We start from the raw sequence: 22434 nt of genomic DNA on the forward strand, positions 1-22434 counted from the left end.
GACCTGGGCTAGTGTCCTTTCGTATAATGTGCCAATACCGGCATGGATCCATTTTTAAAAAAATCTGGGCTGGCTCCAGGCCGGCTGAAGATTCTTTTATGGTGATCCGGCCCAGATCTGTACTGGATCGGGCCCAAGTGAGGGTTGGCTCTATTATGGATCTGGGCCGGATACGGATCCGGATCTTGCACAGACTTGGGTCAGATCTGGTCAAGTCTGGCCAGTGGGAGCATGAATACGTGGTAAATGTGCCAGATTTTATGGCCATTAGTTTTTAGCATATTTCATCATGAACATCAAAGTCGTGACTGACTGACCAATCTCTAGCATGTGGAAAAATGAAACTATAGTATAAATATTATAATCTTCAGTGTGCTGAGAGTTACAGTCAGAAAAGAGACAGACTAACACACTGTTGGTTTTGGTCTTTTGTAACATTTGTGAGCAGCTTGTTGTGTGTCATCAGTGTTGTTATCTGAGGCCTGGTGCCTGACCTCAGCAGTGCCGTCAGGTGTGACAGTTCGCTCCACAGAAGCCACCATATCAACCACAGATACATCCTCCCAGCACAGGGAGGACACTGTAGCCTCCAGCCCACTCTACCCTCCCCAGGACGGGGATTTACTGCACTGTCAGGAGGGTGTGGCTCCATCCTGAAGCTCGTCTGCTTTAAGTTCATTGGGGTCATCAGGGCTGCTGTTTGGATCAGGCACAGATCTACTGGGTCTGGGTCTTCATTCTCAAACAGAAACTGGAGCACAAGGCTTTCACCACAGCCAACCTCGGCAACCTAGGTCAGTGGCTGTGTAACCTTCATTTTCTCAGTTTTATTTGTAGTTTGTCAATGTTTGTAGTAAAAGTGTTGGTGTTGTTGTGTTTTCTCTGACATGCAGATGGATCTGTCCCAGTGTGATCCACAGAGGCTGCTGGTGGCTTCCTAATCCTTTACAACAAGATTAATGATGAAATGTTACTGGGAAGATACATCTCTCATCACAGACAAACACGCACACACACGCACGTGCGCACACACACACACACACACACACACACACACACACACACACACAAACACGTACACACAGTCTTCTGCTTTGTGCTGTGGCTTCATGCAAATAAAGTGATCTGACCTAATCTAACCTGCAGCATGTCTGTCTGTGTGTGTGTGTGTGTGTGTGCTCTCAGAAAACATCCTGTTAGACAGCGGCTTAGTACAAAACACTGATGATGTGAATGTAGCCTCACGTCTGTCTGTTTCTTCCATGTGTCCATCATTTGAATGGATTCATTGATTGAAAATCTATTTACTTTACTGTTAACCCTCAACACAAACACTCGTCATTGGCTACGACAGTGAATGCATACTGTTTAATATATTCTCATTACAGAGGGACATGGCATTAAACTTTAGTGTCTCTGTTTAGAGGATGCACCAGTACAAAAAATGCAGTTTAGCAACATTTGCAGCAAAATACATAAACAGTATTTCAAACATAAAGTCATGAGTAGTTTTTGTTTATCAGTTAAGCTCATACAGAGAGCAGGAAACCGAAGAAACCTAAGTCAGATCAGTATTTGCTGTGACCCCCCTCTGCCTTTAAACCAGCTCCAGTTCTCCTCAGTACACCTGCACACAGGTCTTCAGGTACTTGTGGGTTGTTCCAGCATCTTGGAGAACCTGCCACAGTTCTTCTGTATAGCAGAAGTATAGCATTGCACAAATTAATAGGCTATTTAGCATGTACAAAGCTCATAAAAATGATTACCATAAAAATAAAGATATCAAGTATTATCCTAAGGAGTTGTGTAAATAAAAAAAAGCCAGGACAAATAACATAAAGCTATTCGCTGCTGTTTCTTATGATTATTTTATTTTTTTAAATGTGTATTAAACAATCCAGAGAATAGACAGTGAAAATATAACAGTTGTTTCATAAACCACCACGATGCCATTTTATGTTACATCACTCTACTGATATAATGTGTGTGAATGTGTATCATTGTGTGTATGAGTCTTTATTTTATGGCTGTTTAAGCACAGGGTGCATTAACATCATCATTTATTTTCAAGGCCAGAACATTGACTGTACAGTGAGTGTATCTGTGTAATTTAATCTGTTTAATCTGTGTAAAAAACGAGATCACGTGTCTATCTTTTTATTCTGTGAATGTAATGTGCATGGCTGCAGGTGCTTTACATGATCTGTATAGTGTAAAAAAAAAAAAAAAAAACGTACCTGCCAGGTAGAGGTTTGAGCCCCTCCTCCAGCGGGCACCACGCCCCTCCTCTGAGCCTCAGCCGGGCAACCTGAGCGTGACTGAGCGGCCCACCTGGCTCACCTTACAGCCGCTCTGAAACTCAATGCCACGGTACAAAGGTCCCGGGAACTAATCAGTTATTGTCAGAGACCGCGTCTCTCTGGAGTCACGCAGTCTGCCGGTCTTCATGTTGACATGGAACCGGTCCACCGGGGTCTGGGTCGCTGTCAGTGCTGTTTCTGGCTCGCAGTAGTCTTTGACATCGTGGGACTGGTGGTTCTTCTCATCGGTGTGTTTGTGAACGTCTTCTTCTATGATCTGCTCATTTACGCGGGCGCCATCGTCATCTTCCTCAGCCTCATCTGGTGGGTGTTCTGGTACTCCGGGAACATCGAGGTGCCCCCGACGGAGCTGGAGGATGACGTCGGTTTACTTAAGAAGGACAAGGGGGGCATCGGCGGCGTGGTGAGGCGCCTGTCCAGCCGCGTGTCCAGCGGCATCAGGAACTCGTTCCGCAGGAACGGAGCGCCGTCCGGTACCCGCCGTGGCCAAGCGCAGAGGTCAGCCGCCGGGCTGCCTGTTGCTCCGCAGGCGGAACAGGTGGTCGTTGCTATGGCAACCATGGGACCGCAGGAGAATACCCCGCACATTGTCTCCTCGGTGGCGGGCTGTGACATAGAGATGCCGCACACAACTACAGAGAGCTCACCTACATAAAAAGTAGGCGGACAGGTGAGGCCTGACGCGCAACACTGACTGTACTGTGGCTGTGGCTGCTGCCAGATGACACAACACAAAATACACAGCTGAAATGAGCACGAGGTTCATTGTAACTGTTTGAGCCCTGAGCTCCATTTAGACCAAAACACTTGGTAATGAAACCTTTCTTCCTGCCTGCGCACGTGCACTGTAACATATATAATGTAGATTTAACAGGTTATTTTCTCTGTAGGTTATTGTAGATTAACTTCACGTCTAACTGTCGATTTTCTGTTTAAGAGGCCTCTTCACTCTGCCACAAATACAGCTCTAAAGATATGCTAATGATTTTTAATTAACATTTTTATGCTGTGTTTTATTTTATATTTAAACACAAAAACTGTTGATTTTATATTTCGAAATATATTCAAATAAAAGAAGCAGACTGTATAAAACCATGTGCCATAGGTGTGTAGGCTGAATGTAAAATCCCCCACAGGTCTGTGATATCAGTGGTGCTCAAACACTGGCAACACATAGTCTCAACACAATATTATAGGAATGAAGCTAAACTAATTTAACATAAGCCATTACTATTACAGTAATATTTTACATACCAGTGAATATAAGAAGGTGAATATTAAGACAGCAACAAAGTATTTGTGTTTCAATATGAAACCTGCTAAAACAAGCATGTTCAAATATACTGGAATCATAATCCTGTTTTAAATGTATTTGTTGAAGGATTTAAAATTGAGTAAATTATCTTTATTCAAATCATCTTTATCCTAGAATCCTAAAACTATGGAGAAGAAAAAAGAAAAACTTCCCCCTTCCTGAGTTTATGTCATTTAACTGTGCAACTGAAACGAGTACCTGTGGCTGTGGCAGAACAAAGCTCTTATCAGTGGATAATCATTAACCACAGTTCGCTGCTCACCGAGAGACAAGCCCTCAGTTTAAACACTATCAGGCTCACCTGAAACTTCCCGGTCATCCACACACTGATGGAAAGGTGTCTGATGAAATAACTCAAACATCAAACTCATCTCCATTCTGTACACAAACTTTAATAACAATGTTGTTTTCATTTCCTCTCCCACAGATATTTTGATATTAGTTTCTTGCAGCACTGAACAGAGGCGAGCCTGCACTACACTGTCCTGATCCGTCTACAGTTGACTCCAGTTGATGTTCAGGTGGTTTTTTTTTTTTTTACAGTTTGTGTTTAATGAGAAATGATTCATAATTGATCAGGATGTATGGAGGAGGTGTTAGCAGCTGGACATAGGTGTCATGTTTTTAATCAGTACGTCAGACGTCTGGCAGTTTGGACTTGGATCAATACAGACAACGTATTCATAATGTGATGACAGCTGCACACTGTTATATAAACTATGAACAGCATCTTTATGTCTCTGTTTGTTGGAGAAATCATAATTTTTATGTTGAAGTAAAATAAACATTGTGTCGACCAGAATAACTGTTGCCCTGATGGTTCATCCAATCACCTGCCGAGTATTTTTTGAAAGCACCTGTTTCCAACGAAGCGTTCCAGGTGGTTCTGTGTTACAAACCAAATGTTGCGTCAGGTCAAGGTTTACTGTGGGGAGGCCACGTCCTATATTCACCTTGTTAAAGTAACGTCCCTTTACAAGCGCCACCCACATAATCTGAAACAGTGAATCAAATTTGATTCAAACTCACTGACCGTGAGTTGTTTGGCCTGGTTTGTCTTGAGCTTCTCCAACAGGAACTTTTCAGTCACAGTTGGCAACTACTCTTTTGTCCAACTGGTGTGTTGGCTGCACTTATATAGAGCTTTCCTAGTCTCAAAGTGTTCTACACTGCAAGCCACATTCACCCACTCATTCATACATTACTTCTACTATACATGCACACAGGGGTGGACAGTAACAAAGTACATTTACTTCAGTACTGTACTTAAGTATATTCTTCAGTATTTGTTCTTTACTTGTTCTTACCTTTTTTTGTAAACGTCTTACTTTTACTCCTCTACACTTAAAGACTAATATTGTACTGTTGACTCCTCTACATTTCTATGAAGTACTTTTACTTTGAAGCAGAGCTGTTAGTCAGTGAAATGAATTTGTTTTATTTTGAAAATGTGATATACCATACACTGTGTTCATCACAGGAGAAAATCCAATCACAGCAAACTCCTCCACTGTCAGTCATGTTTGAACTTGTTAGTGGTGTCTCCATGGCTCATCTGGTAAAATACCACCTGGAAATAAAGAAACATTCATTTAGTTTGAAATGTTTTCTGTGTTTACCAAGACCAGTCTTCATCACTGACTAAAAAAAGAAATATGAAAACAACAAAGGCTCCTTTAGCTGATTCAGTTGTGTTCTACAGTCAGTCAGTCAGTCAGTCAGTCAGTCAGTAGGCTGTTTCAGAGTCATTAGGTTCTGTAAATGTAGAACAATACAACAATGTGTTGACATAAAAATGTACTTTTGAATACTTCAGCATCTTTAAAATCAAGTACTCCAGTACTCAAGTGAAAATGTGACTGAACAACTTTCATATCTGACCTGGAGGAGCTACACTCTGACAGGAGCTTTTTTTCCACCTGGGCACACGCACTCATACACTGATGGAACAGCCATCACTGGACTGGAGGAGGAGCTGGGAATCAAACCAACGACCTTCTGATAAGTGGATGACCCGCTCTACCTCCATAGCCACAGCTGCCATAATCACATAATCAGCCACAACAACCTTCCCTCGACTACTGATTCATGAAATCTAGAGATGGATGGACCAAAACTTCCTGCAGCTGAAATTCAACACAAACTTGTCTTTCAGCTTTTGTAACTTCCTGGTTTCACTACTGTAACACACTTTTCTCTGGCTTATATTTAATCATCCGACTGCAGGTCTCAACCCACTGAGTCAGACAAATAACTACTAGCTAGACTATTGAATTATTGATGTAAATATGTTGATTGAAGTGGAGTTTATGTGAGACCACAAGTGTCCTAGGTAAGGAGTGGGAGGGTAAGGATAACTACATAGACGTGTCTGACTGTGCAACTGAAGCACCATGGATGTCAATAGCTTGCACCATTTTACAAATGATGTGGTGTTCTTTCTGAGGCCTGAAATGAAAAATACATTGATTCATACCTTCCTCACTTTTAACTGAGTATAAGCAGCATAATAAAAGCAACCGGCTGAGCACCCACACCCCTCAGGTGATAAAGCAGAAGCAGCTTCTCTTGTGATAATAGCAGTAAATGTGTAAATGTGGATCAAGCTTTCAGCTCTACTCGTGTATACAGTGTGACCCTTACACTAGACACTATGGTCATGACTCCTCTTATTATATTACTGTATGTTGGGACTTACAATTACATGATTCAAGGGGGGAATGCAAATATGTAATGTGATCAATAAATGTGAGCTGGTGACTGCTGTGGAAAAATAGGTGTAGCTGGCAACAGGTCTCCTCGTTCCCACTCATGGTGATAACAAGCCTCAGTGTCCAACCTTTGGAACCAGCTTCACTTTATTATTCTGCTTTTTCCTCTAACTGTATCTGTACTTACATGATCAATTCTACCAGCAAGTACACTGCAAACAAGTCTATTCAATCACTTGCAATAATTTAACACACCATCTGTGCAATATCTCTCATATGCTGTTATTTTTTTGTTTTTTGTTATATTTAAATATCTAATTGTAGATATTATATTATCATAAAATGTATCTTTTTAAAGTATTTGATCTTGTCATTTTGCAGTTTTTCTTTCTTGAACTGTCACGTTGCTGCTGTAATACTGCAAATTTCACCACATTGGGACTAATGAAGGAATATCTTATCTTAATGTTGAAGGGAGTGTTGACATATTTACCATGACAATGCATTTCTTCCAGATGTGGAAAAGTAAGTCCTACTTAAACAAACATGCTGAGAGAATATTGCATTAAATGGAACAAAAGACACTAACAGGAAGAAAACAGCTGAGCTAGAGATGGTGATGAGTTTTACAGGATGAAGCGCATTGAATCCCACAGGGCAGAAAACTGATGCACTGTCTTCATGACTTAAAACCATACACATAAAATGGAATTCATGGGCGGGGCCATTTTCACCAGTATTTTGGAAATACTGAGGTCACAAGCCACCGCCTGGTACAAGGTATTTGGATTGTGCTGAAACTGTTCCTGTAAAATCAATTGACCTTTTCCACTACAGACATTTTCACTTGTCACAGTAGGGAAAGTGCAAGTGTTATTTATAAGAGGTGGCTTCATTAAATTTAGGTGTCCCAGTAAGCGATACTGGTGAGCCAGCATGCACAATACCAGGGCCCTGAAACTTAAACTGAGCATGAAGCATTATTAATGATATTAGTAAAATGTGTCGTTTTCCTGCTGTGGTGAGTGAAAATGTCTGCTGTGGAAAAAGCTCCATCTTCTTTCTCTCTGTGTCATCAATAATAAATCTAATACAGATCTGTAGATTTGTATGACTCTTTAGTCTCCATTGTACAATGCTTGATACAGCCAGATGGCTCCTACTAGATAGAAGACGATGTCAGTAACACATCCTGGTCAGCTCCTCTTAATGGTCCCCTTAGTCTCTGTCGGTTCCATCTGACTGGGATATTTCACCAATATGTATTTGATCTTTGTCTTCAGTAGTTACATTTTTTCAGTAATGGTGAAACTGTTTGTTAAATGTATTTTTGACTAAAAAGTTATATTTAGCCTAAAAAAATATATCAGAATCAACCTTAAAGTAAATCTGTAACTTTTCCACATTAAAATGTCTAAAAACAACCAGACCTATGTTCTATAATGTTGTTGAGTTGTGTTCTTACATTATCACAAATGTTTCCATCAATTCTCAAACCAGAGAATGGTAACAGTACGTGTCATTGGTCTCCTGTCAATGACATCATATCCTCTATGATCATGTGTCAGTGTGTTTGTCTGACAGAAGTTCAACCTTGACATAGTTTTAAGCGACTTACACTTTTTACACCTTGGTGGTTTTCAGCTCTATATTTGAACCAGATGAAGGATTTTAGTCATCAGACGTCTGGATCTGAAGTTATCAGAGAAACAAGCTGAGGAAATGTTAGACAGCTCAGCTCCCAGCTGCTGGAGACGTCCTGTCCTATATCCACTGAACTGTGTCGGTGAAACACTAATTTTAGATGTGAAACTATTTTATTCAGTGTTTTTACTAGTTATAATCCCCTGGTCTGGAGAGGAAGACACCTCTGTGGATAATTCAGTTCCAGCTAAAAATCTCCTGAACCACTGATACCTTTAGGAATCCGAACTGGGAGAAGTTTATGGTAATGGTGGTAAAGACAATGACTCCCATGATTCCACGCTACCTCATAACATCACCCAACAATGTCTTTTGTTATTTTTTTGATTTAGAGACCCCTAGTGGCAGAAGTTACAGACTGTGTGTGTTTAAAGTAGGTCTTCTTAAAAAGCCTAGTCTTGATGCAGGTGTGTTATAGAGCTGTGTTGAACCCCAACCCCAGCTTTCTCTCCAACATCCTCAAGGAAGCAGTCACCAATCAGTTGTGTGACTTTCTACAGAATAATAGGTTTATTTGAGGATATTCAGTCAGAATTTATATGCATTCTAGCACAGAGACAGCACTGGTGAAAGTTACAAATGACCTTCTAATTGCATCGTACAAAGGACTCTGTACTTGTCTTGTTAGTGCTGCATTTGAAAATAATAACCACTGCATCCTATTACGGAAACTATCCTACTGATTCATTTTAGTTTGTACATGGTAACGAGGAATCCTCCATGCAAGCAAAAGTTAGACATAGCATGTACGATATATGATCAGCAATTCTCTACTATTAAACATAGACAAAATTGTTATTGTACTTGGCCCCAAGAACCTCAGAATCACATGATCTAATAATATATGACATTTTTGATCAAGTCAAAATTATACAAAGTCAAAATTTTGACTGAGGCTACTTAAATGCACCATCTGTAATTTCTGCCTCTAGGGGTCTCTCAATCAAAACAATAGTGATGATGGTGATGACATGATATAGCGTGGGATCATGGGAGTTGTTGTCTTCACCACCATTAACATAAGATTCTCTCGGTTTGGATTCCTTTAGTGTCAGTGGTTCAGGAAATCAAACAGACCCGGTGATTCTAACCGTTAAAAACACTGAATAAAGCAGTTTCACATTTAAAGTCAGTGTTTGAGCGACGCTGTACGGAGGACAGAGACATCAGGGAAGAGTTGGAGCTGAGATTGATGCTAACCTTTGTTCTGATTGTTTCTCTGATAACTTATGAACCAGACATTCAGCAGGTTTTTACCAGCAGCTGAATTATCCACAGAGGTGTCCTCCTTTCCATAACAAAACACCAGGAGATTAAAATCAGTAAAAACACCCAGAAAGCAGTTTGACTTTAAAAATCAGAGATTCACAGACGCGCTTCAGTGACACAGGACAGGACGTTTCCAGCGACTGGGAGCTGAGCTGTCTAACATTTACTCAGCTTATTTCTCTGACAACTTGTGCAAAGAGAGCCAGTGTCACCCACATTTACAGAAATCTTCTTTGAAACAATACAAAAAGCCGAATCCTGTGTTACCTCATTACATGGCCTTGTCTTAAAGATTGTCCCAGTGTCAAAATGTCTTTCCAAATGTTGCATAATATAATGCATAATAATGCATACTTGATGCGCTTAATGAAATAACTACAGTAAACCTGTAACATTATTCTTGACATTGTTTTATCAGAGAAAAACACTGCAACAAAAGTAGGGGGTTTAGATCTGCAATGTCAGTTCATTTACAGTCCACCACTGTGTGGAGTGGTGAAACTGCGCCCTCCAGCGAGCCGTAGCGAAGTACCTCTCCTCAGAACTGGAACCGGTCAGACCAACCCACCCAAGTTCGGCTGCTGGGGTGCACGCCATACGTCAACATCTTTACATTATAGTTTCCCTAAAACGACACCGACACCGAAGTCAGAGAAAAAAAAGATGCCTTTGCCTGTGCAAGTGTTTAACTTTCAGGTGAGTCGAAGCCACTGCTGTTTGTGTCTGTATGTCAACAGATTCAGGTATCCTCAGAACCAGTAGCTAGCAGTTAGTTAGCTAGACTAAGCTAAATAACCTGCTGTTATCGTGGTAAGAGATTGCAACTTAAGAGCACGCAGCACTATTTGCTCCTAATGTTGTATTAAGCACATGAATCATTTGCGAAGAATCACCTTTAAAATTCAGCTTTAAAACTGGTTGACATTTTTGCTAACGCTATCTCTCTCTACCCTGGTTACAGTGCATCTTAGTGCAAGAAAACGAAGGAATAGCTAATGAAGGATACATTTATTGAGATACTGCTTGGAGCATTGGTTTATGACAAATTGAGGAATGACCCCCGAAAATCCTTGAAACGTTTTAAATGCATGGATGTCTGTTAGCTAACCATACTACTTGAAACTGACAGACTAAGGCTAACAACTGGTTGAAGGCCTCCACTGGCTAATAACATCAACAGTGACGGTAACGTACACCAGCTAAACAACAAATGGCGCTAGTTGTTAGCTCGTCCAGAGGAACAGACATCGTAACATTGATTCTTTAGCTGATACAAAACACACCGTGAACTGATGAACGGCTTGTGTTCATTATTCAAGCATGAAGCTAACGACAGTTAGCATTGCCAAGCTAGGTTCCTGACATTAGCAGTTTGTCATATCAGTTCTTAACGACAGTTTATGTTGCCGCATGTGTAGCGGTTGATACTATTTTAGCAAGAGCCTCCTCTTACTTAAAGGTTGTATTATTTCGCCGTCAATAATTAATGTCTGAATGCCCCGCAGTCAGTCAGTCTGTTAGCGTGTTAAGAAGCTAACATAGCTAACTCAAGCTAACGTCCCTTTAGGAATCCAGCATGGACATTTAACTTTCTTATTGTCAATCATACATCCTGTTCAGAAAGACTTGAGGCCTGTTGTGAGTAACGTAAGTATTTCACATGATTATAAATGCAGTATTTCAGTCAGACATGACCTACTTCTCTCCTCTCTTCTCCTCTCCTCGCTGCTTTGGCACCAGCAGTCTTACATTACTTTTAACTTTTTTTAGTTTCTTCATCATCAGACAAAAACCATACTAGCCTTAGGCTTATTGTAATTTGTAATTATTTCTAGTATTTGTACAGCTTGTTATATTCTAGGCATGTGATTGTGAATGTGACTTCCTGCTGTCACTGTAAACCAACTTACCCGCAGGCATGTTACAGTTTCATCTCATCTCATAGTGGTCGCTTAACTTCGATTTTTTTAACTTCATGAAGCAGGTTATCCAGGACGGCCGGTTTTAGGCTCACTGAAGCAAGAAGCTCAAGAGAGCCAGGCCCCAGGTCCTGAAATGAGGTTTCATGTTTAGATTAAGAAGCCAGCATCGCCATGTACAACAGAGGTTAAGGCTGATAATGTTTATGAAGCTCAGCTCATGTAAACCATAGTTTGTTATGATTGTTATAGTTCACTGGTTGAGTCTAAAATCTTTCTTATTCCATTTTACAGTGTCACAGCATCATTGCTTATTGGAAAACTGACACTAGTCTTCTCAATGCTTACTAAATTTATGAGACCTTATTACAGTATTATGTGTTATCATTTTATGTTGATGTTATGAAGTTATGCTATTGGTCAGATGTTGCTCACAGCTGAAGCCTGTGCCTGGTGTTTTTCTCTCAGGGGTCTGTGGAGCCTATGCAGATTGATGCAGATCCCCAGGAAGACCAGCAGAATGCTCCCGACACAAACTACATAGTGGAAAACCCAACACTGGTACTGACCTGATAGACTTTCATTTGCTCACACTTTAACTTGATGGTGGTATACCAGTGATATATGCTACCAGTCAAAAGTTTTGTTTTCCACATTTTATTGAAATTCCAGAAGTTCAAGTCTAGTAAATAACATGATACAAAAAAGGTTTAGGTCACCAAAGACCAAAAAATCATGTAAATTTCATAGAAAGCAAACAATTCTTACAGGTTTATGAATTAAAAACTGTCTGCACAAAGCCAGTGTTGGAACAAACTGTATTACTACACACTCTGATGCATCAGTAGGACAGTAGCACTGTATATTGCTGTCAGAATGATGAGAAAAACAAACCTGCCAAACTGTATACATGTCTTGTATCAGGAACACATTTTGACATCAAAGTACACTGGTACAATTTGTTACTCTAAGGTATGCAAAAAGTTTGACTGGTAAAGTAACTGTTTGTCCACAATGATTATTTATGTGTTGCCTCTGTGGCAGTGATGTAAAGGAAAAATATAAAGGATTTAGTGGTCACTGGGGTCCAAGCCTGCCCCTTGCCCAATGATGATTTGACGATCTGTTGAGAAGCCAAAACCAACTGATGGAAACACAACTCATCTGTGGTTCTGAATGCCCTTACTTTACAAATTATAATGTAACCTGAACATTTCAGTGGTGTGGTTCTGACATGGTTTTAATGAGGTCTCTCACTTGTCGCTCATCTTGTGTAGGACCTGGAGCAGTATGCAACCAGCTACAGTGGATTAATGCGCATAGAGAGGCTTCAGTTCATTGCTGAGCATTGCCCTCAGCTCCGAGTGGAAGCGCTGAAGATGGCCCTCACCTTCGTCCAGAGGACCTTCAACGTTGACACTTATGAAGAGATCCACCGCAAACTTACCGAGGCCACACGGTATTACAGTTAATGAGCGCTTGGCATCAGGGCTTTCAGAGAAAGCCTTAGAGTGCAAGCTTGATTTGAGAAAACTGGTCATGTTAGGAAGTTTAGTGGTGTGCTCTTACCAAAGAGACTGATGTCTTGTTAGCTCTCTGTTAGCCTAAAATTAACATCTACACCCTTACTCTTACAGGAACTTAATGACCTGTAATTTAAAGGTAGAGTAAGTGATTCTAATCCAATACACTTTATGTCAAATTCAGTGAATATCTCCTGATAGTCTGTTAGCTGATCTGTTTGTGTGCTATAAAAATAAATCCAGTGTCCTACTCAAGTGGCTTGGACCGAAACACACAACACTATTTCAGCCAATCAGCAACAAAGGTTGTTTGGGAAAGGGAATAACTGCATTAACATCAGTGAGTGTTGAAAGGCATGAAGACGGATGCAGAGGTTGCGCTGTTTCTGCTTTACATTTAGCTTTGCCATGCTTCACAGAGCCAATAGGTCAGTATTGTCCCATTTGCTAATGTTTGTGACAGCTAACCCCAACTAGTTAGTGAGTGAGCAGTTACTGGTGTCACTTTTGTGTGTCCGGTATCATTATATAACTAACCCACAGACATTTGGCTTACTCTCTGCTTTGCCAAGATGTGTTGTTGTGATGTTAGCTGTAGTAGCAGGAGAGTTGTGAATATCACCGTCTGCACCTATGCTAGCTCTGGGAAACTGTCTCAACCTCTCTGCATGTTAGCTTAGCAGCAGCAGCTGTAGCCTCAGTTTGCTGTCTCGTTGTTTGCTTTGTATAATGCCATTTATCCGTACAACATGCAAAGGGTTCTTTATCCCTTAAGAACTTAAAACACAAGTTTGCTAGCACAGTGGATTTATTTGGATAGTTGCATAATTCAAGATGCTGTGACAAGTAATGTTAGCTTCCTTGTTAGCTCAGCTACAAACCTATGGTCCTCTCCTCCTTCAGCTTGTAGTAAAATTCACTTCCTTGCTGTTTAAGATGCTAAGGGAGCAGAGCTTCTGAAGGAGCATAAATTACCATGAATTATACTGATGTTTTAAGTCGGTGCATATATATGTGTGAAAAGAAAAGTAACAGCTATTTCAGTGATGCATATCCAAAATATTCTGGCTTGTAAAACAATGGAAATGTGGGGCAGAACCTAGTGATCTAATGTAGTGTTTTGTGTTAGCCCAGTCCTAAAATACACATGCAGCATTGCACACTTCCAATGACAAGTGCACAAATAGGGCTGGTAAAGACACAAGTAAGGACTGTAGAAACTTCACTGGTCCTCGATTCAGTTCCAGTTCACAAGGTCCCATCTTTTATGACATTTCATACTCAACATGATATCGATTCAGTTGCAGATATTTCAGTTACAATACCAATTTTCTTTGGATGTGAATGAGATTCTCAAAGAAGTGATACTTTGAATTTTAAACCTCTATTCTGGTGCATTATTAAAAATATTAATGTTTTCATTAAGAATGGACCCAAAGCAGTTACATTATAACAGGTGCCAATAAGTGCTTTCTTAAGTGCAGAAAAGGTGGTGTGGAAATGGTACATACAGTACATCAACTCATTTTTGCACATCTTACATATGGATTTGCTTTTGTCCAACTCTTTGCTGTCCTCATAGTTTTTAAATCTGAAACCCAACCACACATGTGCCTTCAGTGAAGCCGCATCTGCCATGTTTTTGTGTCTCATGTAACCAGATCTTGTTGTGTGTGACTAACAGGGTTACAGCTTCACACATCCACGGGAAAAGGCCATACACTGTAAAAGGTTTATATTAAAAGATCAACCTCAGGATTTTATGAATTGATATAAAATAATTTAAATGAAGATAGATTTTAATTAGAAAAATCTGTTTTTTATCCAACCCAGCCATAATGTCTGCGAGGCCCAACTGCACCAAAGTCTGATGGCAGATGCATCACTTTTTCACACCTTTTCAATAAATTAGTCGACATCTAATATGAATTGTTTCGTTTGTATATTTTTTTTTAACCTCTAGGGAAGTACAAGGTGTGCCGGACACAGTGCCTGAAGGTGGGGTTGTTCCTCCTCCCCTGGACTCAGCATGGGCTGAGTCCACCAGGAAAAAGGCTCTGCTCAAACTGGAGAAACTGGACACTGATCTCAAGAACTACAAGGGAAACTCCATCAAAGAGAGCATCAGGTATGATGGAGGAAGCCATGGCGCTCTGAGTTTACCAACGACAGTGTTCTTAAAGAGATAAAGAACTCTTTCGTTTTCATGAGTTTCCAGTTTAACAAGAAGATTAAAATGTAATGAAGTTAGTAAATGTTAATGATACAACAGAGTATTAGAGCCACATAGATGAAAAAAAATTAAATTGAGATTTTGAGAATTAAATCATAATATTACGAGAATTAAAAATGTAAAATTTTAAGGGAAAAAAAAACCCATAATTTTTAGGAATATTACATCAACCAATCAAACAGATGAAAGGACAGCCTGAGCTGCTTCTGTTTGTCTGTGTAACAACAGAATAGTCTCAGTTTCTTCACAATCTTTTCAATGTCCTGATGATGATGAGCCAAAAGATGAAGTTTCTCCTTATATGTGAAACTTGCCAAAGTAGAACTTCACAGGATGCTCCACGTCCCTCATTTTAAAGCTTCTGATATTTCCCCTCTAAAACAACACAAAACCTCAAATTCCAACTTTATTCTCGTAATATTCTGACCTTTTTTTCTTGAAATATCCAAATTATGAGTTTATTCTCAAAATCTCTTTTCTTTTTCTCTCAATGTATTATGGGATACAGCCAAGAACTGAATATTTAGGTTAGGATTGCGTTCGGTATACAACCGTAAATGACACAGGCACTGTGTGTGTTCAGAACAGCAGCAGCAGTAAGGTGTACAGTAGAATTTACTGAGACCGAGATAAAACAATATACGTTGTAGCTACCAAAACACCTGAGCTTTACAGCTAAGCCTTTAAAGATACTAGCACAGACAGATGCTGCATAACAAGTGTGTTTGTGTTTTGTTCGTGTAGTTTTTCTGGCTTGATCATTAGAAACTTGGAGAGCCCAGCTGATTACTGGTCAGTCTCCTCTTGAACTGACCCACGGTCAGTTACCAACTCTTTATTTCCATCTCACCTTTCCTCATCTCTGTCCATCCTCCTCAGGAGGGGCCATGATGACCTGGGGGACCATTACCTGGACTGTGGTGACCTCAGTAATGCCCTCAAGTGCTACTCCCGAGCCAGAGACTACTGCACCAGTGCTAAGCATGTCATTAACATGTGTCTGAATGTCATCAAGGTGCTGGATGGAACCACAACGCTCTGCTTCATTTATGACATATATAACAATGTTACAACTACACTGGTTTAATTTACATATGAATATGTCTGTGTGTAAACCCAACGTGTTTATGAGTAGAAGTGGTTTTGTGTTTTGTGGCAGGAGAGTAGAGCGGGATAAAATCCACTGGGAGAGGTTTCAACAATTCACCTTCAGTAAACTGAGAATGTGAGTGACTGAATCCTCTCTGTGCCCACAGGTTAGTGTTTACCTACAGAACTGGTCCCATGTGCTGAGCTACGTCAACAAGGCAGAATCCACACCAGAGATAGCAGAGGTGAGCACCAACCTCTCTTGTACCCCTGTGTCTGGACTGTGTTTAATATGTGAAGCCTTTAATGTGACTTTAAACACAGAAACATAAATGTTTTGGGGTGTGAGTGCTGTTACTAGAAAGATTGTTTGTGTTTGACAGTGAGAGGCACAATTCTTGTTTGTTTTCAGCCTTTCTTTGTTTGTCAAAGTTTGTTACAGAGGGGGTTGATGACATTTCTGTTTGTTTTTAGCAAAGAGGAGAGCGAGACAGCCAAAATCAAGCAGTTCTTACCAAATTAAAGTGTGCTGCAGGTAAGACATGGTTATGCTCTGTGATACTAACGCTCATGTCATCTCCAAGTTTGGATAAATATCAATGATTTATCTTAAAAGACTTATGACTTATGAGAGTAACAGCTCCCCTCAGCTTATACAATATACAGTATAGTGTTTGGTTATTATTATTTAAGTGTTCTCCTGTTTGTTGGTGTTTCAGGCCTTGCAGAGTTGGCCTCCCGAAAATACAAACCAGCTGCTAAGTGCTTCCTGCAAGCGTCCTTTGACCACTGTGACTGTCCAGAGGTGAGTTGATGTCAGCCACAGGAAGGGGCGGGCGATATGGTCTAAAACTAATATTTTTTCGCTTTTCAGTTCCCTCCGCTCCACATACATTCACACACGCCTCCTCACCTACGTCACACATGCGAAGAGTCTTCAGAATGGGCGGGGGATGCGTTTCTGTGAGAGGGAGAGAGGGAGAGGAACGAAACGCCAAAGAGAACTTCATGCAGCGTGTTAAACCAATTATGTGACAATTTATACTCGGTGTTCGCGATATTGTCATTTTATACATCCCACGTGGAACAAGCTGCGATACATGGAGTATATTCCCCTGCCCACAGGTTTCTGAAGAGCAGTTTTGAAGCTCAGAGTGAGCTGCTCAGAGTGAGCTGCTCCATCGTCGTCATCTTGGCAGTGCCTGACTCCGCCCCTAACTCCCAGCTAATTCAAAAATGGACAAAGAGGAGTGGCGTGTGCAAAACTGTTTTCGTACCAGGCTTTAAACATGTTTCTTTCTGTTGTAAAGTTGGATATTTTAACATGGGAGTCAATGGGCCAGACTCTAGTGGTCATTAGAGGAACGTCACTATTCAGCCCCTGAGGTTGATGTGTGGTCTAGACTCAGCTCTCTGCAGTCTTTTAGCTGTAGCAGCAGCAGAGCTGCTAGTGCTCTCAGTAGAAACTTTTCTGCCATTACAGATGGCAGACTACATGCTTTAAAAAAAACACTGATATTTACTTCTGACTTTCAGGTGTTTAGGGTTGATGTCTGTCCATCTTTGGTTTTAGATGGATTTATAACACTTGCTGGAAAACTTTCATTGCAATTAACATAACAAGTTGTCGACCTGTCTCTCCTCTGTCCGGCTCTGTGTGTGTGGGGAGGGGTTAAGACACACATGGTGAAACAGGAAGCAGAGGAGAGAAACACCACTGTAAATAAAAGCAAAACACAGAAGAGATTCTCACACTGAATAGAAGAAAATGCAGATGAATTGGGCATCAAATATAAAATATTTTTAATATAATTTTTTTTCTTTGGTTGGTCCGTTGGGGGTATGTGCCCTCAAGGCAGTGGTAGGGAAAATACTGTGCGCTTTGGAAGCTAGGATAATGTTCATTTCATGAAGTTTTCCAGTGTACAGTTCTGTTGAAACCTGATTGTGTGTGTCTGTGTCTGTGTGTGTCTGTGTGTGTTGTGTGTGTCTTCCTGCAGCTTCTGTCACCCAGTAATGTAGCTGTATATGGAGGCTTGTGTGCTTTGGCCACATTTGACAGACAGGAGCTCCAACGCAATGTCATCTCCAGCAGGTAGGAGGCAGTGGTTTTACATACAGTGATTCATTTATTTACTTTACTAATTCAGTGTTCACGAAAAGAATCTAATTCTGTGGGAAACACTCAACTGAAAATTGTCTTAGTGCATCCAAAGAATAGAAGTGTGTACTCATGATCTTTTTTCTGTCCTCAGCTCCTTTAAGTTATTTCTAGAGTTGGAACCTCAGATCCGTGACATCATCTTCAAGTTCTACGAGTCCAAGTATGCGTCCTGTCTCAAGCTATTGGATGAGATGAAGGTTAGAGCAAAACCTTAGTGTTGAGGCTGCAGAGTTTATAGGAGCACGTGACATGGCAGTTCATTATGTGATCATTTTGAATCTATGTGTTGAGATGAGTGACTGTGGTATCCCCTGCAGGATAACCTCCTGTTGGACATGTACCTGGCCCCACACGTCAAGACCTTGTACAGCCAGATCAGGAACAGAGCCCTCATTCAGGTGAGTCAGACTGAGTACACCGCCTTCCTGCCTTCTACCTGTGAAGTAGACGATGATCCATGCTGCTTTAAATCACTGTTGCTATTACATTTAATATTATCAAGTTTCATTCTGCTTTCTCAAACAAAGTAGGTTTTGAAGAAAAATGAAATACTGTCTTAATAGCATGACAGACATGTGACAGGTGCGTGTGTGTGTGTGCGCGTGTGCACGTGCATGTCTGTTCAGTATTTCAGCCCCTACGTGTCAGCAGACATGACTAAAATGGCTCAGGCCTTCAACACCACAGTAGCAGCTCTGGAGGACGAGCTCACACAGCTCATTCTGGAGGGGCTCATCAATGCACGGATCGACTCCCACAGCAAGGTGAGAAACTCACACAGACGACGACAGTGTTGAAATGAGTCATCTCTCATTAGAATCATTACAAACTGCTTCTCTTACACTTTGGTAGATTCTCTATGCGAGGGATGTGGACCAGAGGAGCACAACGTTTGAGAAGTCGCTCCACATGGGCAAAGAGTTCCAGAGACGGGCCAAAGCCATGATCCTCAGAGCTGCTGTGCTGCGCAACCAGATCCATGTCAAGGTAAAAAAAAAAAAGAAAGGTTTTTACCCCTCTTCATCACAGCTTCTACTGAAGTTATTCATCTCAGCAGCAGTTCAATATTTAACAGTTAGAAAACCACCCCGACAAAGTGGTGAATTCATTCTCATGTTGAGACTTCACTGTAAGTATTGTTCAATATGACAGTCAATGGTTTGAACACAGACTCTGAGGTAATCCTGAAGCTGGGAACACACTGCCTGTGTTGTGTGAGCGTGGTGGCTGCCGTCGCTGACCTGCTGCGGAGAATCACACGTGTGTGTGTTCACACCAGCTGCGTCGCTGCTGCTGCAACTCTGTTTCTCTACATAGAGTTTACAGGTTACTGGAATGTTGGATTTCTTGTCATTGTAAAAAGGCCTGCACTATATGCAAAAAAAAAAAAAAAAATCATTTGGCGATTATTTTGGCAGAGATTGCGATTTCAGTCGGAATGATCGTTTTTGCATTTTCACTGAAAAAAACTCTAAAAATGATGATGATATGATTTTTGTTGAGTCTTGTACCAAACAAACATGTTTCCTTTATGTCTGGAGAATATGATGATGGGGTGTCTCTGTAGCATCACAACACTTATGGTGCTAACAATGAACAACATGTGACACATTTTAGCTTTATCAAGAAAATTACAGCTCCTGTGAATTGGATATTGCACTTGGCCATATTGGGATCTCAATTATATTTTGATTAATTGTCCATCTCTAGGTAAAACTATCAGGTTCAACTCATTATGACCAGTAGAGCATTTGTCATAAAACACATCGGGAAGGATCTTTAACACAAACAGTTGTTAGATATTTCCATGTATTAGGACATGTGGACACCTGAGACAGATGACATTAGACTGTTGAAGCTTAATAATTATCTGGTGTGGCATCCTGACGAGTCTCACAGCTGAAGTACTGGTTTTGTTGAGTTTAGTGAACCAGAGAGTGTGGTCAGTTTGAATGGGGAATCGTGTCAGGAATCATGACTGTAACACATTTATGTTAAGGGATAATCCAGCAATTTTGGAATGCACAGATTGAAAAAAGAGTGGTTAGAATCTGTACAGTATTCTATAGTGGTCAGAGCGCAACCTGACATCAGGGTTATTGTCTCAGACCTGACTGAGCTCACTCAGACACAGAAGATGCAGCAGTGATCCTCGGTGTGTGTAAACTGAAGGTGATGTGTGTCCCTTTTTATATAAGGTACAACACAAATAGAAAAGCAACCACAATCAGTGACCCGAAATACATGAAGTTCTGTCGTGTGTACATATACATGTTTATGATGATGTTTGCTTGTTAACGAATGGTTTAACTGGCTGTTAGTCACGAGTACATCACAACAACAGTACCAGTGGAAAAAGTACTGGACCTTGAGTTCAGGTTTTTTTTCTTAGTTGTTATTTCAATGGTCAAGAAGAACCCATGATGCTCAAAATTGTGAATTAATTTCTATATATTTACCATTAACATGGTGCATTGCTCTCCAGTCGTCCATCACATGTTGAAGTGAACTGATACACGTCAAAGTGTGGATAAAAACACCAAGCTGTGTCTGTGTGAAGAAGAGGCTTCTCTACATGCTCTCATTTGTGAATCGTGATTATACCAAAATACTGATGCCATTCATTTAACAACTATATTGATGATTTAAAAATGATGAACACTGCACTGATATTAAACGGTAAACACTTGTCAGAGTGACTCACTCATGTCGCCTCCTCTCCTCAGTCTCCACCCAGAGAAGGCAGCCAGGGTGAACTGACACCAGCCAACAGCCAGACCAGGATGAGCACCAACATGTGAGGAGGAAGTCCTCTTCATAGTCTGCACCCTGACTCCGCTGTCAGCCACAGACACACATCAACACCAACCCAACCCCAACCATCCCACCTACAATGTAAAGACTCTGATGTTCTCTGATGATCTCTGTCGTCCCTAAAGACGATGTGGGGAGTAAAACCTTTTGTTAGTCTGATGGTTTGAACAGGATGAAAATGTTTTTTTGATGATAGTGCAGCACTTATGCTGTAAGTTACTGGTAGGAGATGCACTTTGTTCTGCTTACACATGATGGAGGCCTCATTAACAGAAACAACCTTTTAAAATAAAAACACCTACCAAAACATAAACTCACTGGTTGTTTTTATACTCGGCCCTTTTTTTCAGTATAATATTCAACCAACAGGAGACTGGAACTTATTGATTTGGGCCAAATACGAGGAAGGATGGAGCTCTGATGTCTCCAGTGTACAGGTTAGAAGACGTCAGTGACATGGTTTTCTGTATTAACTGGTCATAAACTGTGATCTGATCTTCATCTAAGTCACAAATGTAGACAAACACAATGTGCTTGAGCTGATATCACACAAATAATTACAATCCATTGTGTCTTTATTGAACACAGCCATTAAACATTCACTGCTGTGGTGGAAACAGTCAGAGAACCTTGGATTTAATAACTGGTTGAACCTCATTTGGCTCCAATAACCTGAAACCAGCATCTCTACTGGATTCAGGTCTGGGCTCTGACTGGCCCGCTCCAGAAGGTGGATTTACTCTGATGTTCAGGGTCATTGTCCTGCTGCATCAGCAGCTTCTCCTCAGCTTCAGCAGGTGGACAGACACCCTGACATGATCCTGGAAGAGACCTTGATAAACTTGATGATGTGGAGCTGTTCAGGTCCAGAGGCAGCAAGTCCAGATCATGATGCTCCTTCCACCCTGCTTCACCTCTGGGAGGATGTTTTCATGTTGGTGTGCAGAGATCTGTTTACACCACACATAGAGCTGATGTTCTTCACACAGTCCAACCTCAGTCTCATCAGTCCATCCAACATGTTCCAGTTGTGTTCTGGAGAGTCAAACTTCAGCTCAGTGATGCAGCAGCTTCCTCTGTGGTGTCCATGGCAACAGGACTCCATGCTCCATGTGCGGTGGACTCATGAACAGATATATGAACCAGCTCCAATGGTTCCTTTCAGCTGTGACTCTGAGCTTCATCTGTGTAGAGCTGCTGCAGTGTCAGCTGACGTCACTGAATCATCTCCATCTGTAGACAGTCTGTGTGACTGTGGACTGATGAAGATCTGAACTCTGTGACCTTTTCAGCTTCATGTTCATCAACTCTACTTCATCCTCAGTCTCTGAGGTCTTTGTTGTGCTGTCTGGTTCACATCAGCTGATGTTTC

The 22434-nt window shown here is 41.0% G+C and overlaps 2 protein-coding genes and 1 long non-coding RNA gene across 4 annotated transcripts; 2 read left to right on the forward strand and 1 right to left on the reverse strand.

Moving 5' to 3' along the window:
• Positions 1-1351: 1351 nt before the first annotated feature.
• On the reverse strand, positions 1352-2377 carry LOC147818162 (uncharacterized). The gene is made up of 2 exons (XR_015438260.1): positions 2238-2377; positions 1352-1692 (listed from the first exon to the last, which is right to left on the reverse strand). It is a non-coding gene; the product is annotated as an uncharacterized LOC147818162 (long non-coding RNA).
• On the forward strand, positions 2313-4441 carry LOC111667207 (transmembrane protein 238). The gene is made up of 2 exons (XM_023422837.2): positions 2313-2991; positions 4064-4441. Exon 1 carries the CDS (start codon positions 2455-2457, stop codon positions 2974-2976), a length of 522 nt encoding a protein of 173 aa, XP_023278605.1. The 5' UTR covers positions 2313-2454; the 3' UTR covers positions 2977-2991; positions 4064-4441.
• Positions 4442-9847: 5406 nt separating this feature from the next.
• Positions 9848-21375, forward strand: gps1 (G protein pathway suppressor 1). Of its 2 annotated transcripts, none has more exons than XM_023422895.2 (14): positions 9848-10016; positions 11708-11800; positions 12517-12698; positions 14726-14890; positions 15875-16010; positions 16252-16329; positions 16559-16619; positions 16804-16889; positions 18085-18179; positions 18340-18445; positions 18566-18646; positions 18875-19012; positions 19101-19235; positions 20975-21375. In XM_023422895.2, the coding sequence occupies exons 1-14, from the start codon at positions 9984-9986 to the stop codon at positions 21047-21049; spliced, it is 1464 nt and encodes a 487-aa protein (XP_023278663.1). In that variant the 5' UTR covers positions 9848-9983; the 3' UTR covers positions 21050-21375. The 2 variants fall into 2 exon arrangements, with proteins under 2 accessions (XP_023278663.1, XP_023278664.1); XM_023422896.2 differs by lacking the exon at positions 9848-10016 and adding an exon at positions 10233-10967.
• The last annotated feature ends 1059 nt before the right edge of the window (positions 21376-22434 follow it).

The sequence above is a fragment of the Seriola lalandi genome, unplaced genomic scaffold, assembly GCF_002814215.2.
Source record: "Seriola lalandi dorsalis isolate HSWRI2012SDOR001 ecotype SW California unplaced genomic scaffold, Sedor1 jcf7180002054686, whole genome shotgun sequence".
Classification (NCBI taxonomy): domain Eukaryota; kingdom Metazoa; phylum Chordata; class Actinopteri; order Carangiformes; family Carangidae; genus Seriola; species Seriola lalandi.

Bases quoted from the DNA above. Each gene is read 5' to 3' on its own strand.
- LOC111667207 (XM_023422837.2), top strand. From the start codon at position 2,455: ATGGAACCGGTCCACCGGGGTCTGGGTCGCTGTCAGTGCTGTTTCTGG.
- gps1 (XM_023422895.2), top strand. From the start codon at position 9,984: ATGCCTTTGCCTGTGCAAGTGTTTAACTTTCAG. The intron at 18,180-18,339 runs GTAGGAGGCAGT...TTCTGTCCTCAG, and splicing joins CGCAATGTCATCTCCAGCAG to CTCCTTTAAGTTATTTCTAG. The intron at 18,647-18,874 runs GTGAGTCAGACT...ATGTCTGTTCAG, and splicing joins GGAACAGAGCCCTCATTCAG to TATTTCAGCCCCTACGTGTC.